The sequence below is a fragment of the Nelumbo lutea genome, chromosome 6 (genome assembly GCF_056320005.1).
Source record: "Nelumbo lutea isolate HS-2025 chromosome 6, American lotus-T2T, whole genome shotgun sequence".
Classification (NCBI taxonomy): Eukaryota; Viridiplantae; Streptophyta; class Magnoliopsida; order Proteales; family Nelumbonaceae; genus Nelumbo; species Nelumbo lutea.
Genome location: NC_142689.1, coordinates 8,363,102 through 8,385,215, shown reverse-complemented (window position 1 = coordinate 8,385,215; position 22,114 = coordinate 8,363,102). Strand labels below are relative to the sequence as shown.

Below are 22,114 nucleotides of genomic sequence, written 5' to 3'. Positions count from 1 at the left end.
GGGGCCATCCAATATTCATGTCGGGCTGCTCTACTTAGGCCAGCCACCTGGTTTTGCCATGTGATTTCTTATGCGGTTGCCGTTATGTTTTTGCCTTCTACGGTATTTGGGATCGATGTTGTTTTTTTGATTTCTGAAAGGCGTTTTTACAGAAAATGGTGCTGTATAAATATGTTGTTTTTTAAAAAGCATTTTCTCAATTGCTGCTACATAGGTGTTTTTAAGAAAGTGTTACCGTAAAAAAACAGACCACACCTTTTCCAATTTTTTACAGCGTGGTCTGAGAAAACATTATTTAAAAAACGACTTATCAAACAGCATGCATTTTATTGGAAAATGGATTTGTGACGTAGAGCTGACACCTAATTAGGAAGTCTGTATAATTCGGATTCGTGTTTGCCCGTCAAAATTGGAAACTTCAAACATAATTCTGAATCCATTTTCTTTAAAAAATATTAAAAAAAAAACCATGAACGTCCCAACAAGTCATTGTAGCCGTATATTAAAGGCATCTCGCCACAAATGATGCTTTTTCATATACGGTTGCGATGGCTTGTTGGGACTTGGGACGTTCTTCAGATCAGATCTTACACAATTGGGATTTATTCTCAAATACAAATAGTAATTCTCACACGAGTTTCGCTTCAGTCACGGCAAAGTCCATTCAAGCGCTTTACTGACTTGTATTGAGAATATCTTCGTTTGTATGCTTTATTTCATAGAGATATTTCCAATGCAACTTTGCAAAATGATATTAGAATTGTGTGAGCACAGATTTGTTATGATAAAAGCCGATCTCTTCTCATACCAATTTACGATTGGTGTAAGAGAACTCTGTTATGAATAGATTCTTAATTGTGCTCCACATGCACATTAAGTGTATGCATCTGTGGGTTCATGAGATGCGTTTTCCGTGAATCCGCCAATTAGAGGAGGCCACGTCGGCTTTTTGCAGAATCACTAACTCTAACGGGTATTCAGCCGTTAGCTGATTAAATCACCTGAAAACAACTAAAAACGCAAAAAAAAAAAAAAAGTGTGAATAGACGGCAAGAAATCTGAGCTCTCCCCTCCCCATCTCTTGTCCTCATCTCCTCCGAGACCTAACCCATCCTTGACTGTGCAACGGCGGCAAGAAATCTGGGCATTCCAGCAGGTATGGTATTTCCCCTTCTTCTTCTTGGCATCTTTAGTCCATGAGTTCAAATTCGTAGGAAAGAGATATACGCCACCGTTCTCTGCTTCAAGTAACTCACATTTGATCTATTGAAAAAAGAAAACCATAAAAAACATTAGGGAGGAATAAGAACAACCAGAAAATGTACTGTCGGATGAAAGCCCTCTCGCTGCACTGGTGGCTTTTGAGTTGACTAGCATCGGTGTGTGTTGGTGACGGGATCTGCTCCTCACAAATGGGCGCCTCACATGCACATCCACTGTCCATTGGGAACATCTCTCATGAATAATAAATACGGAAGATGTTCCCGATACATGATAGGATGTGCCTGTGAGGCACCAGGTGTGAGAAGCAGATCCGGTCTCTGTGGGTTGAGTTTGCTGGTGCTTGTGGGGGTAAGGTTCGGTGGAAGAGAAAATTGGGAGTAAGAGTTTGAATATGGTCGATTGTCATTTTGTATTTGGTTGAACTGGCTACTTCAGGCTAATGGCCAAAGGCCCATTAACATTACCCTCAATGTTACCCAAACTACGTGGTCTCCTATGATTGGCGGGTTCACACTTCCCATGAACCCCATAGATGCATAGAATGCGGACTCCATCTAAGTGTGCATTGGGAACATCTCCCCGATAAGCACAAAAGATATTCCCAATGCACATTGGGCATCAGTGCATGTAGGGGCATGCCAGTGGTGCAAATGGATCAAATCATGATTCAATCTGATCCTATTTGATCGAATTCAGGTCACCCCTGTTCGGATCATTGGGTCGGATAATATGATATGGCCATAAATCGGGTTGAGTTAGAATCGCCCCTTATCTGATCCGTGAAGATTCAATCCGATATATATTATATATTTATAAACATATATATAATACATATATATGTTATCTATTTATTTATTTATAAATATATTTTATAAATTTGTTACATTATTTATTTTAATAAAAAACATGTATGTATATATGATGAAAATAATTAAAAATTACCTATATTTTTTGTTTTTTACTTTATTTAAATTAGTATATTTTATTTTTCTTTTAACGATTTATTATTTTTTAAAGAAAATAAGCCAAACTGGATTAGATCCAAAGATCCGACTTATCGATAAAATTCAAATTCAAATCAAGTCCTATCAGATCCAACTAGATATTCGGATTGGATTGGATTTGACATGAATAGTGTCGGATTGGGTTCAAATATACCTTGATTCGAAACTGATCAGATCCATTTGCATCCCCAGGGCATGTTTTGTGGGGAATGGGGAGTTTTAGGACAAATCTCTTAAACTACTCTTAATTTTTAGGAAATTGACCAACTCCACTCCTGCTATTTAGATATTGTCTTAAATTACCTTTAGCTTTTTGACAATTGATTCTATCATTAGCATTGTATCCGTTTACATGTGACACTATGTGATAATGTAATTTTTTTTTAAAACCCAATATTACCTTTTTGTAAATCGATTTTTCCTTTCATCAAATTTCAAATTATCAAAATAAAACTAAATATTCACCTTGTAAACAATAACGCAATCTTCAACATTTACTTGATTGAAGGTCAAGAACACAAATGGACATGGGACTAACCAGAGTTAAGATGACATCCTCAAAAGCTAGTTTTTGAGTGGGAGATGATCCCTCCTACTCACCTACTTAGAGTACTTTGCAGCAACAGAGAGGGAAATGATCCCCCATTTAGTTTTTGGGTTGGAAATAGTTTTATTGGACATCTTTATCCGGTAGAAAGCTTTACCAAATAGTCAAATACCAAGGGAGAAAGTTTGTCATGTGAAGAAGACTTATACGGTGTTGTTCAAATCATGGTTTCTAAAATCGGATCGGACCAGAAAAACCAGAAAACCGGTCAGGTGATCGGTTCTGTTTTACCCAAAACCATTATTTCCCCCAAACTGTTGATTTGGCCAGTAAATTGTTGATTCAGGTCAAACTGTTTGAACCATTTAAATCATTCAACAGTTTGGTCGGTTATTTATTTATTTTTTTTTGTCAAAATGGGCCGTCTGTTCAATTTGAATGATCGGACTATTTGACCCGAGAACCAGACCCCTGACCGGTTTGTTGTTTGGGTCGGTTTTAAAAACCTCGATTCAAATGGTACATTTCAAAAATTTAAAAAAATGACATATTAAATAGTATTTTTTCATCTTTTTGTTAATGGACACCAATGACAGGGAAAGATTTAACATCCATTTGGTTCATAATTGGAATTGGAATCAAAATCTTTAGAAATTAGAATCAGAATGGTCTATTTACATAATCTATTTGGTTCAGATAGGAATGAAGATGGAAATTTGAATAAATTGAAATAAGATTTAGTTATCAAAGGAGGGAGAGGAAATAGTCATTCCACCAAAAATGAGAATAGAATTTCGATCCATCCAACGAAAGAGTTGGAATCAGACTGGCACATTCCAATTCCGCTTACAGCTATTCGCAAACCAAACGTAACCTTAGTCAATTGGTTCTGCATAGGCTCCATATGTAGAGAAAAGTCCGTACACGTTTTTTCCCCTGCAATTAACCCAGACTCCATTCCGGCCGCAGATCGGGAACATCTCCCTTCATTGCCGATGTGTGGCTTGATTGTCTTGTTAACTTCTTAATCGTCATTAAGTGAATTACTGGACTACAGCCATTATAGGACCGCAGCTGTCTAGAGGAGATTCTACTGGAGCTAATTCATCTCATTGTTTGACCGGTGGGTCCGTAATAGCGTCACTCGACAAATCTAAAAAGCAACAGGCATAGCTAATTTGCGCCACTTTCGTCTCTAAACTTTAAAATGCGACAAGAATTTTCAAAAGTGTCAATCCAGTATATGTAATTATCCAATTTATTAACCAGCCGTTGTATATCATTTGAAAAGATACAAATGCTTTTTTAGTGTTATTAAATCATCTTTATCAATCATTTAAATATCGATAAAAATGAATAATCTCAAATTTTGGATTCTTTTATTCAATAAAGTTGGGGTTATTAGAATTCAGATTGAGATGTAATTCCAATTTTTTTAAATAAAAGAGGTAAGGATTTAGGACTATTTATTTCTTATCAACAAGGTTCAAAATATTGATATACTTAATACGGTATGAGCATATCGATACTGTTTTTTTTTATTTTCTGAAACCAGTTCAAAGGGGCCTGTTTAGGTCTCCTCCACCCCGTGAACAGGTCAAACCCCTGATATACCCACTATAGGGATGTATCAGAGAGGTCGTGGAATGATATACCCACTATTGGCGGATATATGTCATACTTTGAACCTTATTTATCAGTGTTGGATGGTTGATAAAAAAATTATATGACACTTAAAAGGTATTTATATCTTTTCAAATGTCATTTTTAACGGCTGATTAAGAAATTGATTAATAACAGATAACGTTTTGAAAATTCCGATACTAAACTTTCACATTTTAAAGTTTGGGGAGACCAAAGTGGGTATTAATCTGAAATTTCCCTATTATATAACAGTTCGCGGACAAGACATCCCTTTGATTCTCTCCTCTCTTTTATCATCAACTCCTTTTTCATACGATCTTACGTCAAAGGGTAGCGATGAGTGGGACCCGCACTGTAAGAAAAGTAAGAGCATCATTTAATATCGTAGACTTTAAAGTAATATATCAGAGCTCAGTGGAAGCATCAGCGGCTGGCAACGTCTCAATCAAGCCACACCATCCCGAGTCAAAGGTGAAGTTCTAAGATGCTGTTGTACGTGAGTAACTGGGGATCAGTAACCAACGAATATTTTGGTTAATATTTTAATCCCCGTTTGGAAGTTTTATATTGTATATAAGAGGAAAAGTAGAAGAATATCGAGACATTAATTGAATTCGCGTGGTCTGTATTGTGTGTCTGGTTCTTGGGCAGTACCTGGTTGGAGTCGATTCTCACTTGAAATCGCTCTGTTGTGTCCTCAGTCCTCCTGTGACCAAAACCAACCTGAAATGAAATTTAACCACCGCCACAACCCCCGCCACCGCCACCGCCACCGCCAGTAACAACCACCAACTACTACACTACAGTTTTCCAAGTGGAGCTGTTGGTTTTCTTCGTCTGATTTCCTCGTTCCTTGCTCATGGTATTGCCTTTCTGTTGTTAGGAAATTTGGTCTGCTTCTGCTTTTAGATCTTTGCATATGAATCCGATTTGCAAGAACCGCCAGACTTTGACTATGGAATTGTAACTGTTGAAGGGGTTTGAAGATTTTGTTTGATTGTGTGGAGTTTTTGGTATGTTTTTTTTTTCGTTTGTGTTAGTGGTTTAGTCTTTTTATTATTCTTCGAAGTTCAGAGCTTGTAATTATCTGGAAATGAAGATTTTTAGATTCACAGGGATGAAATGGAGAGAAAGAAGAGAAAAGAGGTAGATTTTATAGTTACAGAATTCAGTCAACATATTCCATTCTTTGGTGGAGCTAACGAAACTCCTGAATTATCACTTTATACATTTCAATGACATGTGAAATCTTCAAATAAAAACAATTTATGTCCTTGTAGTCCTCCATGGTCATAGTTTCCGAAAGCTTTTATCACAGTTGGTTGTTTTATCCTTGGAAAATACCCCTTAATTTTCTCTAATTTTTGTAATGTAGTTTTCTATTAGTTTGATTATTTTTGCACGTTGAAATCTTCAAGCGTTATAAGGTTCCTTACCTTTGAGATTACTTATTTTAGTCCCCATTGTTTTCTTATTGGCGTCATGAACAATGAACATTGCCAATCTATTCAGTTTGTCGGTATGGGTTCTGTTGTTGTAACTAACTTTTTGATAGATGTTTCCCCATAAAAACATTGAATTAAATAAGAAAAAAAATACCCCTTACAATTGTACATCATGACCTGGTCTTTTTCATTTGTGTATTCTTTTCTCCTCTTTTTGTCTTTCTGTAGTAGGATGCATGATGATTGGATAGAGTTAAGAGGTTACCTCTAATCAATAGTAATTTTTGAAATTTGGAGGACATGAAATGGTTTTATGGCATTGGCAGAATGATAACTAGTAAATAGTAGCATAGTGTAGACATGTTAGCACTTACTACTAGTAAGTAGTAACTACTTGCATAATCTAGACCTGGATTTTCTGAGTTGTTTGGATAAAACCTTAATGGCATGGTGTTTATTTTTATTATATAGTTGAGAGGAGCCAAACACATGCAGTGTGATTTTTTTTTTTGATTGGTAAACATGCAGTGTCAATTTTCATGATCATATAGGTGAATGAGATAGGAATTCATAATGCAATTCTGGTGTAACCCGTTGTCTGATCTTATCAAGAAGAGCTGACATTTCAATTCATCTACATAGACTTGTAACCAAGAGAGCATGCAAGTGATGCCATTTAGTAAAACCTAAGGATGCAATGTTTTTACAATCACAACATTACATAAAGGGCTAAAGTTAAATGAATGGGGGTGACGGGGAAGATCCTGTTGGTTTCTCTGAAATCTAGATAATCTTTGGCAATGAAAACAACTTTCAAGCATTGTTGATGGACCCAACCTACTAGGGTCTTTGACACATGTTGAAATTATATGAAAGTTAGTTACTCTCATGATCTTCTGGATCACATTATTAACAAAAGCCCGTAACCCCATGATTGTAGCATTTGGGTGATAGGTATAGACTTCAGCTAGGTACTTGCACACAAAAAAAGGGATCTTCACCGTTGTGATTTAGCGGGAACCCACCAAACTCCCCTTGAGTGTTATGGAGTTCCATTGTGTTTAGCATCAATCTTGGCTGTCATTGTACCACTACTGAAGAACATTGACATTGTGACACTGGATGATGTTGAGTCCAAAAGAGAAAGATAAAGGACCCATCTGTGGTTTTGGCTGCCCCATTATTGATAGTTCTGGATTTATATCAGAATACCTGGTAATTTATCTTAGAACAGAAAGTAGATACTGGCCTAAAATGACAATCTTTCAACATCTAAGAATTTTGGACCGCATTTTATCTGTGCAATCATAAGAAAAGAAGAGTTAAAATTATGTCCACGACTTTGTAGGACATGCAATTGGGAAAAAAAAGAGGGAAAATAAAGAAGGCACATGTGGATACTTATTCCAGTCATAATGGGAATTTCTTGACTATGCATCACATTTGAAAAGTGAAATTATAATTGAGATATGATGGTTTACCATTTACCAACCAAGCTTAACCACTCAACTACATCTTTCTGGTGCATAAACTATCCAGGTTGAAGCTTAAGACTAGAGATAGATTTCACGAAACAGTTCAATGACAACTTCATGTGTCCTAGTTCCTACTTCAGTGAGATGGCTCCATTGTTGAATATGTTAAAACGGATTGTCATTTACTCCAATAAACTTTGGGTTGATTTTGACCTTGTAACATAATCCAGGATCACATCTCAAATTATCATCTAATTGGTTATGCAAAAAAACCTTAGGGATGCTGTTGGTCATTCTTTTGTTTAGTAGATTAATGATTTTTGTTAACTGCACAAGTGTTGAAAAAAATGTATAATTCCATGACACAATGTGTATGATCCTTTTAATGGATTTATGCTGTGCATATAGGCTTTATTATTGCTTATCACCACTTATAATGCAATGTTTACTTTATCTAGCATAGCTGACTACTGTTAATCATCTCATGAGCATATGACCTACTTGATTCTACTTTGGTGCCACTTTTTGTTACAACTGATTCCTATAGTAGGATTGATGACCATTGGTGGCAAGATGTGGTTTCAGAAATTTGGGGTATCATGCGGCGGATGCTTTCTTTGAATATTTGTTGGGATGATTAAGGGTTCAAAGGGAGGGGAGGGGGAGGAACAGAAGAAGTTGTAAGAATAACAGTAGTGATTTTATCGAGGCAAGCATAGAAATATTGGGGATTAAGGGTTCAAAGGGTTATCATTTGTTACTCTGCACATTGTGGTGCCATGCTTCATGGATCCTTTAGCCTGCTCCCTTTTATGTGGTAAGAGTCAAGCTTTTCGTTCTCTTATATGAGCTCCTTCCCGTTCTCCTTTATCAATACAAAACATTTTTTTTTCTTTAGCCATGATTAAAGTGACTTTGTTAATAATATATAACAGTGTAATAAGGGGGCCAAGTGGCTAACTGCACATTCTTAAGTGTAGAAGGCAGAATGCCATTAGGTTTCATTTATTTAAAGTAGGGGAATTTAAGGGGTAAATCAACAACTCATGCTTCATGATGAAGGTGATTACTCTGAATAGCTTTAGAAACCTTTCTCTGGATGTTGACTTTTCCTTTGTCTCATGTGGTTCAGATTCCACACATTCTACTCCCTCTAATTTTCTTTGTTCTTGCCCGTTGATAACTTCTCTGTTTTATTTCTTTGACTAACACGAAACAGGGTTGTTTGTAATGGTTCTGCATCATAATTATTGTGTTTCTTTATAAAGTCTAAAATGACTTATTTATTCCATGAAAGTAAATGTTTCTTTACCAAAGTAGTTCCATTGGAGATTTTGGATCTCAACCTTGTACAACTAAGATACAGGTGCCCTTGGTTTCCTTGTATGCTTAAGTTGCAAAATACCTTTCCATAGGTCTATCATAACCTTTTTCTTTATTAGTAACTATGAAGAATACAACACATAAAAGATAAGAAACTAAGAAGAATAGATGAAATTCTGGCTTACTGGTTTCTTATATTTTTGTGTGTCATAACATCGATATTTTGATGGGATTTTGAACCTTTTAGTCGAGAAATTGGAAAGCTTGGATGGTCATTGCTATTCTGTCTGCAGGCCAAGACATTCTTACCCTTAATTGATATCAATACTGTAAATCTTTTAACTTGCAATTTTCATTCAAATATTGTGGTTAGTGGCAATTGGAATGGGAAGCAGCTTATTTTTAGTGGGCCTTGGAGCTTGTTTTTTGATTATTTGTTGCATGTCTTATGGGATTTTCATTTTTCTTTTCATTTTTTTTGCATTGGTATTTCCATTCATTTCATGTGGTTGATGGCATATTTTTGGTTTAAAAGCATATGTCATTAACTGTTCCTTACTGTGTTCTTGTTTTATTTTATCAGGTTGAAGAGTGAGAAGATTTTGTGAAGTCATTGCAATGTCCATATAAAGTGCTTTATGGTATCTAAAACTTGTCTTTCAGTTTATGTGAATACCTAATTCTTATCATATAGTAAGTGGCACAAATCTTTTAGTCATTATGCATGTCTGGCCCTGTGGTACCTGTTGATAATGCTACAGGGGCACTTTCATGTGCAGAAAGAACTAGATCTCTTGATGCTATTTCAATAGGTGACAAAGACCATATTTCCAATGGGCAAGTTTCTCATGCATCTTTTGAAACCATTGGCTTTAGAGTTGGTGAGCTCTTACTTCCTAATGGAGAATCATATTCTGGGTCCTTGCTGGGTAACATGCCAGAAGGTTCAGGGAAGTATGTATGGGCAGATGGTTGTGTATATGAGGGTGAATGGAGAAGGGGGATGAGGAATGGAGTTGGGAATATCCAATGGCCTTCAGGAGCTGTTTATGATGGTGAATTTTCTGGTGGTTATATGCATGGTACAGGAACATATTCTGGACCTGATAACATTATCTATAAGGGACGTTGGCGGTTGAACCTTAAACATGGGTTAGGATGTCAGACTTATCCCAATGGAGATGTTTTTGAAGGGTCCTGGATCCAGGGAGTTATAGAAGGGCCCGGTAAGTATGTCTGGGCTAATGGAAATGTTTATCTGGGCAACATGAAAGGGGGTAAAATGTCTGGAAAAGGAACTCTTACTTGGACAAATGGGGATTCATTTGAAGGAAACTGGTTGGATGGTATGATGCATGGATTTGGCATATATGCATGGAGTGATGGTGGTTGCTATGTTGGAACTTGGACAAGGGGTTTGAAGGATGGAACTGGAGCTTTCTACCCAAAAGGTAATAGATTTCCAGCTGTACAAGAACTTTACCTCAATGCTCTCAGAAAAAGAGGGCTATTGCCAGATCTGAGAAAGCAAAATCATCACTCACACATCCGTCATGCTTCTTCTGTGGATATGGGGAATGTCAAAGTAAGCAGTAATCAGGGGTCACGTCGTGGTTCATATGATAAACTCTCCAAAGGAAGCCTTATAAATTTTGAGCAATCTCGCTCCAGAAATTATTCCTTGGAAAGACGTTGGAGTCTTGAGGTATCTATTGAAAAAGTTATTGGACATGATTTGTCATTGAATTCAGGAGAATCTACTTTAGAAGGTGATGAGAAAGATACCAAAATGAGTGCTCCAATCCTAGAGCGAGAATACATGCAGGGAGTTCTTATCAGTGAGGTTGTACTGAACAATTTTTCATCATCATCCAGAAGGGCAAGAAGGCGGCAGAAGAAACTTGCAAAAGAGGTCAAAAGGCCTGGTGAAACAATCATTAAAGGTCACAGGAGTTATGATCTGATGCTCAGCTTGCAGCTCGGGATTAGGTATTATCACTTTACTGATTTTTTTTTTCATTTTCAGCTGTTATGCATTTCCATCCTTCATGGATCCAGACTTCTAGTTCTTGGTGCATCATTAGTTCCTATCCTTGACAGATCTTATACATATTCTTCATCATTTCTTTATTTTTAGTTTAATTCATCATTCAACTGATAAATTGTACTTGTCCTCATCTGACAGCTAACCTTTGTCAAACTGCTCTTCTTGAAATAGATGAATGTCTTATGTTTTGTGGTGGTTTTACTGTTTTACTGTGAGTTATGTGTAGTTGAAAATTCGATATGCTTATGTTTTATAAAAAAACTCATTAATATTGCATTTACCCATATCATTGAGAGCTTTAATGTTCAACTAAGACATTATCTTAGTGTCTAACCTCCCATTTTGTCATAATGCAGACCGCTAAACTGCATTGCCTTTATTTTACCGTTAATATTACCCAAATTCAAGTATGAAATCCTTTACCTGTGGGGTCTCTGCAGGCTACGTCAAGTAACTCTCAGTGTTCAGCTTGTCAGTAGTGAGTACTGAGATTTTACTTGGAACACGAAAACTTGTTCCTTAATTTTGAAATCTGGAACAACCAGAAAATACTTCTGTGAAATCTTCTGACAAAATTAAGCCATAACCAAGTCAAAAAACCCTATTGGAATAACCATAGATCTTTGTTACTATTTTTCTTGGAAAGGGAAAACCAAACAATCCCAATGAAGGCTTCAGGTTAGGTGCCCCATCAAGGGTGCCTTGTTGCCTAGGCAGGCAAGGTTTTTAAAACCGGACCAGACAGGGAACCGTTTTGGGGTCTGGTTCCCAGGTTGAACGGTCTAATCGTCTGGTCCGAACAGAAGACCTGCTCTGAAAAAAATAAAAAAATTAAAAAACCCAAAAAACGGCCAACAACCGTTCCCGGGTCAAATGGTTCGACGGTTTGACCACCCGGGGTTTGTTGACCAAATCAACGGTTTTTGGCCAAATAGCGGTTTTGGGGTAAAACAGAACCAGTCACCTGACCGGTTCCTGGTTTTTCCGGTTCGGTCTGGTTTTGAAAACATTGTAGGCAGGCACCAAGGCAGATTCTTGACAACTATGTTTTGTTGCACTTTCATGACAATTAGGAATCTGGTTTCTGTACCAACAAAATTCTCACAAAACCAGTGGATCTCCCAAAGCCACAATTTGGAAATAGAAGTGTTCCTTTTGTGTTATCCAATACAAAAGAACACCCATCCTGTGTATATATTGGATGAATTAAGAATGTACTTGAAACCTTTTTTTTTGACAAGTAAAAATTCTTTAAAGATTCATTAAATCAGTAAAGATAAACAACTGTTACAAGCTTCCCCAGTGGAGGCGCGAGGTGCAGCCTCACTCATAAAGAAAAAACAGCACCAGAATTATAACTGAGCCCAATACAACTGATCCTTATTTACCCCTTGCTTAGCTAATGAATCAACCAGAGCATTAGCCTCCCTCCCCACCCATTGTATAATCAAACTCATCTGCTGTGTTAACCATCTGAACTTCTTCATTTCGTCTCGATAGCACCATACCACTGAATTCGGGTCTTTTATCCAGCCCACCACCACCTTGGACTCCCCTTCAATCACCAGGTTTTCCAAGTTCATCTCTTCTTCAATTTTCAATTTGAACATCTTGTAGGACCGCAAACAGTTCAGCCCTTATAGAGTCTCCATTCCCCACTGGTCCTGAAAAAAGTGCTACCAGATTCCCTTCCCTATCTCTTATGACCCCTCCAATTCCAGAAGGACCTGGGTTGCCTGGACTACTCCCATCAAAATTTAATTTCAAGAAATCTTCACTGGGAGATGCCCATATCAGCCTTGTTTTAACCTTTTGTACTGAGCTAGAAGCTACTGACAACCAATTCCTCCAAATATCATCAAGGAGAACTGTCTAAACAGATTCAAAGTTAATAGCCAATGTTTAACTCTGGTGAATACACAATCCATAATTTCTTGTTTGCTTCTCTATTTCTCTTGGAAGATTCTAGCATTTCTTTCCTCCCATAAGGTCCAAATAATTGCTGCTCTAGTGCATGTCCACATTATTCTTCCCCTTCTCTTTGGCCACACAAAGGTAGATGGATCAAACAACATCTTAATCTCCATTGGCATGTTCCACCTGCATCCAGACAAAGAGAAAAACCAATCCCAAATGTCTGCAGCAAAGGAACAAGAGGTTAGTAAGTGGTAACAACATTCACCATCAGATTTACATATTCGGGGAAATACACAAAAAGGGCCACTTCTTGAAACTTCCCCTGTAAGGGATGCACTATCTTCCTTGAGGGTTAAGTAGTATTCTGTATGAAGATACTCTGAGCATTATTGTGTACATATTACATTTTGCATTCCTTTTTTGTTGACTATGGGGTGTTTTTTTCATCCTTGTTGGTTTATCAAGGCCTGGCTTATTTGGCCCTTTTCTGTTATTATTAGAGATACAAAACACTATTTCAAACTTGCCAAATCAGTAGAAAAGCTACACTCATAGTTTTCAAGGCACCAAGGCGAGGCTAGATGATAGGGGGGCGCCTTGTTGCCGCCTAGGCAATGCCTAGGTGAGAGATGTTTTTTAAGTAAAACCATATATCTTAAGGTAGTTCCCTAGGTTCCATAACCATCTTTCCTTAATAATTATCCATAATTTTCATAAGAGAAGTATAAATTTCATGTTTAAGTCTAGAAAAATCAACATTTTATGAGAAGAAAAAGAAGGAAAGAAAATTCAAAAAATATAGGGACTGAACCCATACTTTTTTTATAGGAAAAGAAGAAAAGAAAATGTTGAAGAAGAAAATGTGTTGATTAGACAAAACTTTAAGTTCTTCCCTTGCTTATTGATTCAGGTTCTGAAATCATCGAGGATTCAATCAAAGATCAAAATTTTGATACGATACGCCCCGTATCGGGCATATTGTATTGTATCTTTGGGGTCCCAATACACCTGTTTATAGGTGTTTTCAGGAACACAAATTTTAAAATAATATATGGTTATATTTAAAAATGAAATTGAAAACCCAAAAAATAAAAGAAATAGAGGGAGTATCATTATAAGTACCGAACGCAGAGGTGTATCGATATTTTGAACCATAGGTTCAATAGAACAGTTAGCAATTTTTGTGTTGATTAAACCCTAACGAATAAGAAAATAATAAAAATAAGTTAGTATATAAACACATAAAATGGATATAAGAGTATTTTATAACACAGTACACAAAACTGTTTGGTGATTGGGCGAGGCGAGCCTCCAAGGGCGCCTTGTCGCCTAGGCATCTCCTTGACAACTATGGCTACACTATTCATGAATTACTGTTAACTTCATTATTAAGATACACTATATAGGTAAGTAAGTTATCTTAAAAGTTTAGTATTAGAAATAAACCATATTTTCTACCACACTACTCGTCTATGCTTCTGATCTTTTTCAGTTGTTTGTTAGCTTTGGTTGTGTTTGATTTGGATTTTATTTCTTACTTTATTCTTATTGTAAAGAAGTCGTATTTAACACACATATTCACCCATGTTAACTGGAGAAAAAGTTTCTTATCTTCTTGATAAACATGAATTCATATCATTGGATTTTCCATACATAAATTTTGTTGAAAATATATTAGTATATGGTTAGGTACACTGTTGGGAAAATAACACCAATACAAAGGCGAGAAGTTCGTGCATCAGACTTTGGTCCACGCGCAAGCTTTTGGATGAACTTTCCCAAGGAAGGATCTCAATTAACACCTCCTCACCAATCAGAGGATTTCAAGTGGAAAGACTATTGTCCAATGGTTTTCAGGTTAGTACTTATTTCCCTATTTTTGAAAATTTATAGTATTGTATGATAATAAAAGTACAAGAGAACAATTTAAGCATATCTTAACTGTTTCTAAAAAGATTATCAAAATCAGAAAAGTAAAAAGGACTATAATTTCTTCCCTTAAAGAATTTATGATTAGCCAGCCAACATCATTCATAATTATTTTGACCTCCTCTTCCGTTTTGTCAAAATTGTGGAACAGTCTTCATTTTGTTTTAGTTATTTGGCCTCGTTGGACATTCCCAATTAATGTTCAAGCTTTTCTTTTATTTAACAATTTTGTTGGCAAGTTGGATTTTTCATCCAGCTTTTTGAATTTATTGTACTGAGACACTTGTTTGCAGCATTGCTGAAGTTGCCTTTAATAATTTTTCTAATGTTGAGTTCATTTCCCACCTGTACATAGAGGGAGTATTGCCTTTGATTGATTAAAGGCATTACCATAGTTCCTTTCCCACCTGTACATAGACTTCTGATAATATCTTTTGATTTGCTATTTATCAGAAGAAACCATAGTGCTGCACCAATACTGTCCATCTCCAGTTAATTATAAAATTGAGGTTGTGAATAAATGGTTTGATTGTGGAAAAGATTATATGCTTCTATGACCAAAAATTAGGGATTCAAACGGATCGAGTTGGATTCGGATATGCCCCTATCTGAATCTGATTTGATTCAATGATTCGACAGATCTTACAAAAAAGAATTCGAATTCGAATCCACTGAAGACGTCAGATCTGATCTGGTCCAATTCGATTACCCATAGGCTTGTAAAATTTATCAAATTATTAATAGGAAAAAGAAGAAATAAAACAATCTATATGAAGAAAAACGAAAAGCACAAGGATTTCTTCAAATATTTTTTATTGTTTTTTTACAAAAAAACATAAATAATACAACAAATTAAATTAAAAAAAAATTCAATATATAGGATTGGATAGGGGGTGATTCGATTTTTAAATGGATCCTATTTCCCAATCCATTCCGATCCAAAAATCTGCAGGGGGAATATCCGAATCCAGAAAAATAGGATTATATTTGTATTCAAATCGGATCATGATCAATTCATTTGCACCCCTACCAAAAGTGATCAAAATAAAAGTTGGAGGCATGGGGAATTCCCTTAAGCTGTTGCTGCACTGACAACCAGTATCTCAGGCATTCCATTTGTTCTAAAAAATGTGAGAATTCCTTTCACTCCAAGTTGACCATAAGACTATAGAAGGGTAACCTATCAGTGTTTTTTGCCTCTTCTACTAAGTTCTTTTAAATGCCAAATTGCCAACTCATTAATAGCTGCTCTGAGGTCTTGGGGGTGCACCATTTAAGCCTGAAAATACCAATGAAGTAAGCTAAAGTGCTGCAGTAGTATGGTAATGAATAAAGAGGTGACTAGGGTTTCTGTAGCACGAGAGCATATCATACAATGTGTATTGGTTAGATCCTTCTCCTTCCATTTGGATTGTTGACACCAGTTTATTACTTGGAAAGGATCCTAGACTGAGTTCAGTTTCCTAAGGAGCTTGCTGAGAAGGTCCTGGGTGAATCAGTGTTCTCAACCTGTCTTTGACCCAGATGGTTGAACCATTTGAACCATCACCTGGAAACAATTCTGGTTTGGATTAGCCCCAAACCTAGTAGTTGGTCAAAATTTGTTTTGGTCAGAGACTTATCGACCCAGATGGTTGAACTCCTAACCCACTTCTCCCAGATAATGGGTCATGGGTTATACTTTTTTATTTTCAGATTTAAATTAGTATTAATACCTATGTATGTTCCCATAAAGAGTGGGCCTTGGCACAATGATTGGGTTTCTCCATTGCGACCTAGATCCATGCAAATGTATCTATGTGGGGTATCCATGAAGTTATGTATTTATGAAAGTATTATTTTCTGCACATATAATTATATACATTTATAATTAGGGAAGATGTGCAAAAACTACTAGAGGCCATAACTTTGTGCTCAAGGTTTGGATTGTGGTGATTTTTTTCTTTTGATTTTGGGTAGTTTTTTTGAGATTCATGCAATGCAAGGAGCTGAAGGTGCCTTTGAAAGCCTCCTGTAGTGTCCTCTCCCCACACTATCAATCTGTCCAAATATCTGTCTCTATTTTTCTGTTAAAAGTTTTGTAGAAATGCATTTTTTCTGGAAAATTCTTTCATTTTTGAAATGCACTTATGGACCTTGAAATTGTTAATAAATTGAATATGAGAAAATGAATAATTGTGCATGTCTTATGTCGTTAACAATCAAAATATGCCTCTTGAGTTTCATTTACTTTTTTAACAGAAATTTGAGGGAGCTGTTCAAGATTGATGCTGCAGACTATATGATGTCCATTTGTGGAAATGATGCTCTTAGGGAACTTTCTTCTCCTGGAAAAAGTGGTAGTGTCTTTTTCCTCTCTCAAGACGATCGATTTATGATTAAGACCCTCCGCAAATCTGAAGTAAAGGTGTGTGTGCATAATCTCTTTCAAACTTGACTTATTTCCATATCTCATGGGGTAGATAAAATTACAGTATTGTGAATGGAGCTGAACTTATGATACATTTTATTTCTTACAACAATTTACATTAGGTATAGCTTCTTTTCACATTTTCTTCATTTCTTCTTGCCAATTTTCTATAGTAGTGATTATCACTTGCTATATGTTTGGCAGTGAGTTTCAAACACCTTTCCAAAAAATAAAAAAAAAGAAAAAAACATATAAAAGAAAATCTAAAACAAAACAAGAAAGTTTTTACCCCTTTTCTCACATTTATTGGATGTAAGAACTAAATAAGATGGCATTGAGGAATGGAATTCCTGGAATGCTCAGAATATGTTATTCATTATCATGCACACAAGACCTTAAGACATTAATAAGGTGGTCAGGGCATTATGGATCATGTGTCATAGGGAAAAAAGAATGCAACATGATATTATATGTGATTTCTGTTAATTCCATGTTTTGTCCAGATTTGGGACTTGGAAATGAAATTGAGGCTTCCCGCTTCCCCTCTCCATCCTCATTACTCCATTTGGGACCTTGCTTCGTATCATGATCTAACCTCTTATTTTCCCTAAAACACCCATGTTAGACTTGACTAGACATGGTTTAAGTTTTGGGAAGTGTTTGATACTTCGATTCTCCAAACCTCTCCCCATTTTTCTGATGCTGAATTTTGATAGATTGGGTACATATCCATATATTTGAATATGCTGAAGATAATTATACCCTGATAATGTTAACAATGTACTGCAATTAGAAGTTGTAAGTTAAAAGTTTGCAGTTAGCGTCCAACCAGGAATTCTTCTTTAATCCCATTTGGCATAGATATTTAATAATTAATGCATTATTACATTTTGAGTTTTTAGTTGTCATGTGGCAAGTTTAGTTATTGCATTTTTTGCTTGTTAATTTGTCCTTTTTAGATACCAATTACTGGGATAAATCTAGATTCATAAGCATTACTTGTTTGATTGATTGTACTCATGTATGTATTCGTTCTGCACGTATCTTATTTATATATTTGTATTGATTGGTGGGACCATCTTACCTGCGTTTCTGCAACCAAGGATTTTGTTGTCAGAATGTGACATAAGGCAGCAATGTGGCATTAGTTTAGTATAATATCCATTTGCTTCTTAATTTTTTATTTACGAGTTTCTGTGTGTTTTGGTATGTTGTATGCACCAAATGAGAATATGTAGAAGTAGCAATATTTGAGAAAGCCATATTATTTAATGATAATGACACTATTTATCCCATTATTCACATATTTTATAGAGTATTTGAAACTCATTTGAAAGCTTTTTACCTACTTAAACTTTATGAAAACGAAATTAGATACAAATACTAACTAAAAATTGTGAATTTTATTGTATATCGCAAGGTCATTTCTGTTTCTTATACATTATCAGAAAACTAAAAAAAATAATGAATGCAATTGTACAGGGTAAATTACACAGACCCCCTTGTATTTTGGGGTCTGTGACAAAGACCCCCCTGCACTTTTTTTTTTGTGACAAAGACCCCCTGAACTTTGATAGTTAGACAAAGGCCCCCTTGGCTGTTAAGTCAGATAACGGAAGGCGTTAAATTACCAAAATACCCCACTAAATTTTCTCTATTTTCTTTTTCTTGCCATTTTCTCTTAAAACCCAACTGACCCAAAAATACCTTTGATTGTCACTGGAAAGAAAATACCTGACTTCTTTGGTGAGAAATCTCCGGCAGTGAGAAATCGAACTTTCTCACCAGTGATCATTGCCGGAAAAGTAAAAAATCTCCAAGAAGAAGAGATGCGAATCATGCGATACAAAACCCCTTTTTGCAGATTTAACTTCGTGAAACACCAAGTGAAAGTTTCTGTTTCATTTTTTCTTTGTCCTTGATATTGGAGGTGGGATTTAGATGTTGCATGTGAAGGCAATACTCAGTCTCATAGTTCCATCCATATATAGATTCAATCACCAAAAATTACTATCCATTTAGAACTCTCAAGTAGGGACTGAGAATCCCATGAAAGTTGTTGATTGTGAAGTTTTTCCTGTTTTTTTCCCTATTTAAGCAAAAGCAAAGCTCCCTATCCCTACTTCATTTGTTTGCACTCTGGAATTTTGAAGGTGCAGGGTCCTGTTCTATTTTTTGATAACGCTTTCTTGAGTTGAGACACAAGACAGAATTTTACATTCCCTACTTCTGAAGGATGCATTCTGGGAAATGCTGTTTTGCAATTTCCTGGAATTTTGTTGCTGTTTTGCAACAGCAACAGAACAAGATCTGAAGGATGCATTCTGGGAGCCAGTGAACTATTACATTCCCTACTTCTGTAACTTAATAAGTGGCATTGGAAGGACAACTGTCCACCACTAGAACACTTGAAGATACTTGGGAAATGCTGCTTATGAGAGCCCTGAAATGAACTTTCCAACTGTGCAGCTGAATTACAATGAGAAAACCAAAATTTCTGAACTTAACTGTAAATCAAAACCCTTTTCTAATTTATTCTACCTTTTTCTTTAATTTACACTTTATACTGTTGAGTATGAACAGTAAGATCAAGTGTGGTGAGTTCGTTAAGATGCACCAGTGTTGCAGGTAGTGAGCCATTCAGCTGGTTCTCACTAGCATAGAACTCAACGAAATTATTCAACGATCCAAAAAGGATGAGATGCCCTCACAAAAACCTATACAATTAAGTACAATAAAGACATACAAATAGCTTTACATACAAATACAACCCTTGGCAAAAGAGTGAAGAAACAAACGTCAATTCAATCAGTTGAAAATCAAACCTTCTAATCTTCTTCATAGTTTCTGGACTAATCTCTGCATTTGAACAGGTCCCATCCCCTTCTTTAAGAATTCATTTCCCCACTTCAATCTATCTACAGTAACATCACCGTACCATAAAATCCCCTTGATCAGCAGTCCTCCTAATCCAGGCAACCAACCACTGTAATCCTCAACATTTGGAGCTAATGTCGCCCATAAGCTGAGGATTTCTCATCTATTATCTCCTTGTTCTCCTCTGGCAACTCGGATGGAGAGGTCTTCTTCGCCACCGACCATCCAAGACCGCAGACTTCCCTTTGCCAGAAACCTTCTTGATGGAAAAGCTGTTGTGGTGCTCTAAAATCCTACCAACCCATCTCTTCTCTTCCCTCCGTCCGTTTCCCAAATCTCAATTCTCACCAGTGATCGTTGCCAGAAAAGGGTAATTTGGGCATTCAGAAAACTTTGAACAGTTAAAGTAGAATCCTTTTCAAAGTTAACTGATGGAATACTAATGGAGGGGGGTCTTTATCGCAAAAAAAAAGCACAGGGGGTCTTTGTCACAGACCCCATAGTATAAGGGGGGTCTGTGTAATTTACCTTTTTTTTTTTATGAATAACAGAACACTTTCATCAAGATAAAAATATTAAAGGACAAGGAATCAGCCATACCAGTGGTTGAGATGGTCTAACACAGAGCTGTTCTAATCAGATAAACAACACATCTAGTAGAAATCCCATCCCCCAGAATAGAATCTCTCTTTCAACCTCTTGTCTTGCCAACCCATCTGCCAAACCATTGGCAGCTCTGAAACCCACTGAACAGCAACAACTCTGCCTCTTTTTAGCTCAATGATCTCTCTCATAAGGTGTCTATACTACCAAGGACACTATCCTTCATTATGTACCCACTCCACCACCACTTTTGAATCTCCTTCAATGATGATATTGGTGAAATTTGTAGGTTGTCAAGACTGCTATTCAGTCTTGATCACTAAGAGATTTCAGGTTCGATGAAAAGAGAATGTGAAGAAGATGTAGAGGAAAGAGTGGTGGAAGAGCAATAGAACACATAATTTTAGGAGAAGAACAGAATGTCAATATTCTGCCGCCGCCACTTTAAGTTAATATATATAGGTTATGCTAGTTACTTGAAATGACATATCTGCCCTTGGTGTTTACATCATAACTGCTAACAAATAACAAACAATATGAAACTGAAACTAGAAATAACAGAACAGAAAAATAACCACAGCTGTGACTAGCTACATTCTACCCTATGGACAGAGTGGGACCACAGCTGTGGGGCCCACATCACTGTTCTCTACAAAATTGAATCCCCTTCAATGCTATAGTATATCATGTCTGTAGAGAACAATGATGTGGACCCCACACTGTGGTCCCCACTGTGTTCGTATGGCAGCACAACATTTATTCTTTGTTAGTTATGTTAGTGTTAGTTGGTAGTTATTTCAGTTTGTTGTTACAGCTTGTTATTTCAGCTTTATTATTAGTTTATTTGCCATGTAAGCAATAAGGGAAATTCAGCCTTTTTACAATTAGTAAACATATAAATATTAAGAGTGGGTCGGCAGAATATACAATTTCGACCCTCTCTCTCTCCTTTTCTAAAACCCTTCATGTGCTTCTGCTTTTCTCTCTCTTTTCTTCTTCTTTTCTCCTTCTGAAATCTTTTCTTTTACTTTCGGATTCAAGATTGATTGTAGTCTTGATTGACTACTTGGTATCAGAGCAAGGATTAGGGGTTCTCATGTGAGTCTGATCCAGCCAACCACATGAGAGTTGCCTAGGGCTGGGAGACTAAGAAGGAGGATCGGCTAATTCTTGGAGGCTACTGGTAGTGTGCGGCTACTACTAAGAAGATTGTAGAAGGCTGGGAGAGGTCCAGTAGTCAGGAAGAATTAGAAAAGGCTTCGGATCCCAAAGATTAGGGTTTCACATTAGATAGAAGGCGGCGGCTAGAGATCTTCTTTCACAAAGTAAGTTTTTGCTTGAGAACAACCTTGAAAGAACCATCTTGGTCTATTCTAAGAGGTGCGGCTGAAAATTTTTTTCTCTTTAGGGTTTTGAGAGAAAACTCTAAAATTCAGAACTGTCGATTGGTTTCAGACCAGATCTGAACTGGGTTCATACAGAATTCTGGACTGGGTTCACCCTTGAAAGAACCACATGTTGGAAGCTGCACCCTCATCTAGTCCCAGCAAAACTGAGGAACAAAAGGGTAATACCCATATGGCTGTTAATACCGATTTTGCATCCTCATCGGGCACAAAAGGCACGCCTCTAGACACCTTAGCTGTTGTTCGGGCTGCCCTAACACAGT

The 22,114-nt window shown here is 36.6% G+C and overlaps 1 protein-coding gene across 3 annotated transcripts in view; it reads left to right on the top strand.

Annotated features, from left to right (window-relative positions):
- Nucleotides 1–5,011: 5,011 nt before the first annotated feature.
- Nucleotides 5,012–22,114, top strand: part of LOC148847168 (phosphatidylinositol 4-phosphate 5-kinase 9-like) — a 47,213-nt gene continuing 30,110 nt past the window's right edge. Inside the window, exons 1-5 of one of the 3 annotated variants that reach the window (XM_088950693.1) lie at nt 5,054–5,281; nt 7,887–8,156; nt 9,246–10,651; nt 14,316–14,483; nt 16,797–16,962. In XM_088950693.1, coding sequence (XP_088806819.1) covers nt 9,387–10,651; nt 14,316–14,483; nt 16,797–16,962 — 1,599 coding nt within the window. In that variant the 5' untranslated portion in view covers nt 5,054–5,281; nt 7,887–8,156; nt 9,246–9,386. Of the gene's footprint in view, nt 5,433–7,886; nt 8,157–9,245; nt 10,652–14,315; nt 14,484–16,796; nt 16,963–22,114 lie in introns of all 3 variants that reach the window. The other 2 variants (XM_088950690.1, XM_088950692.1) reach the window with 2 other exon arrangements.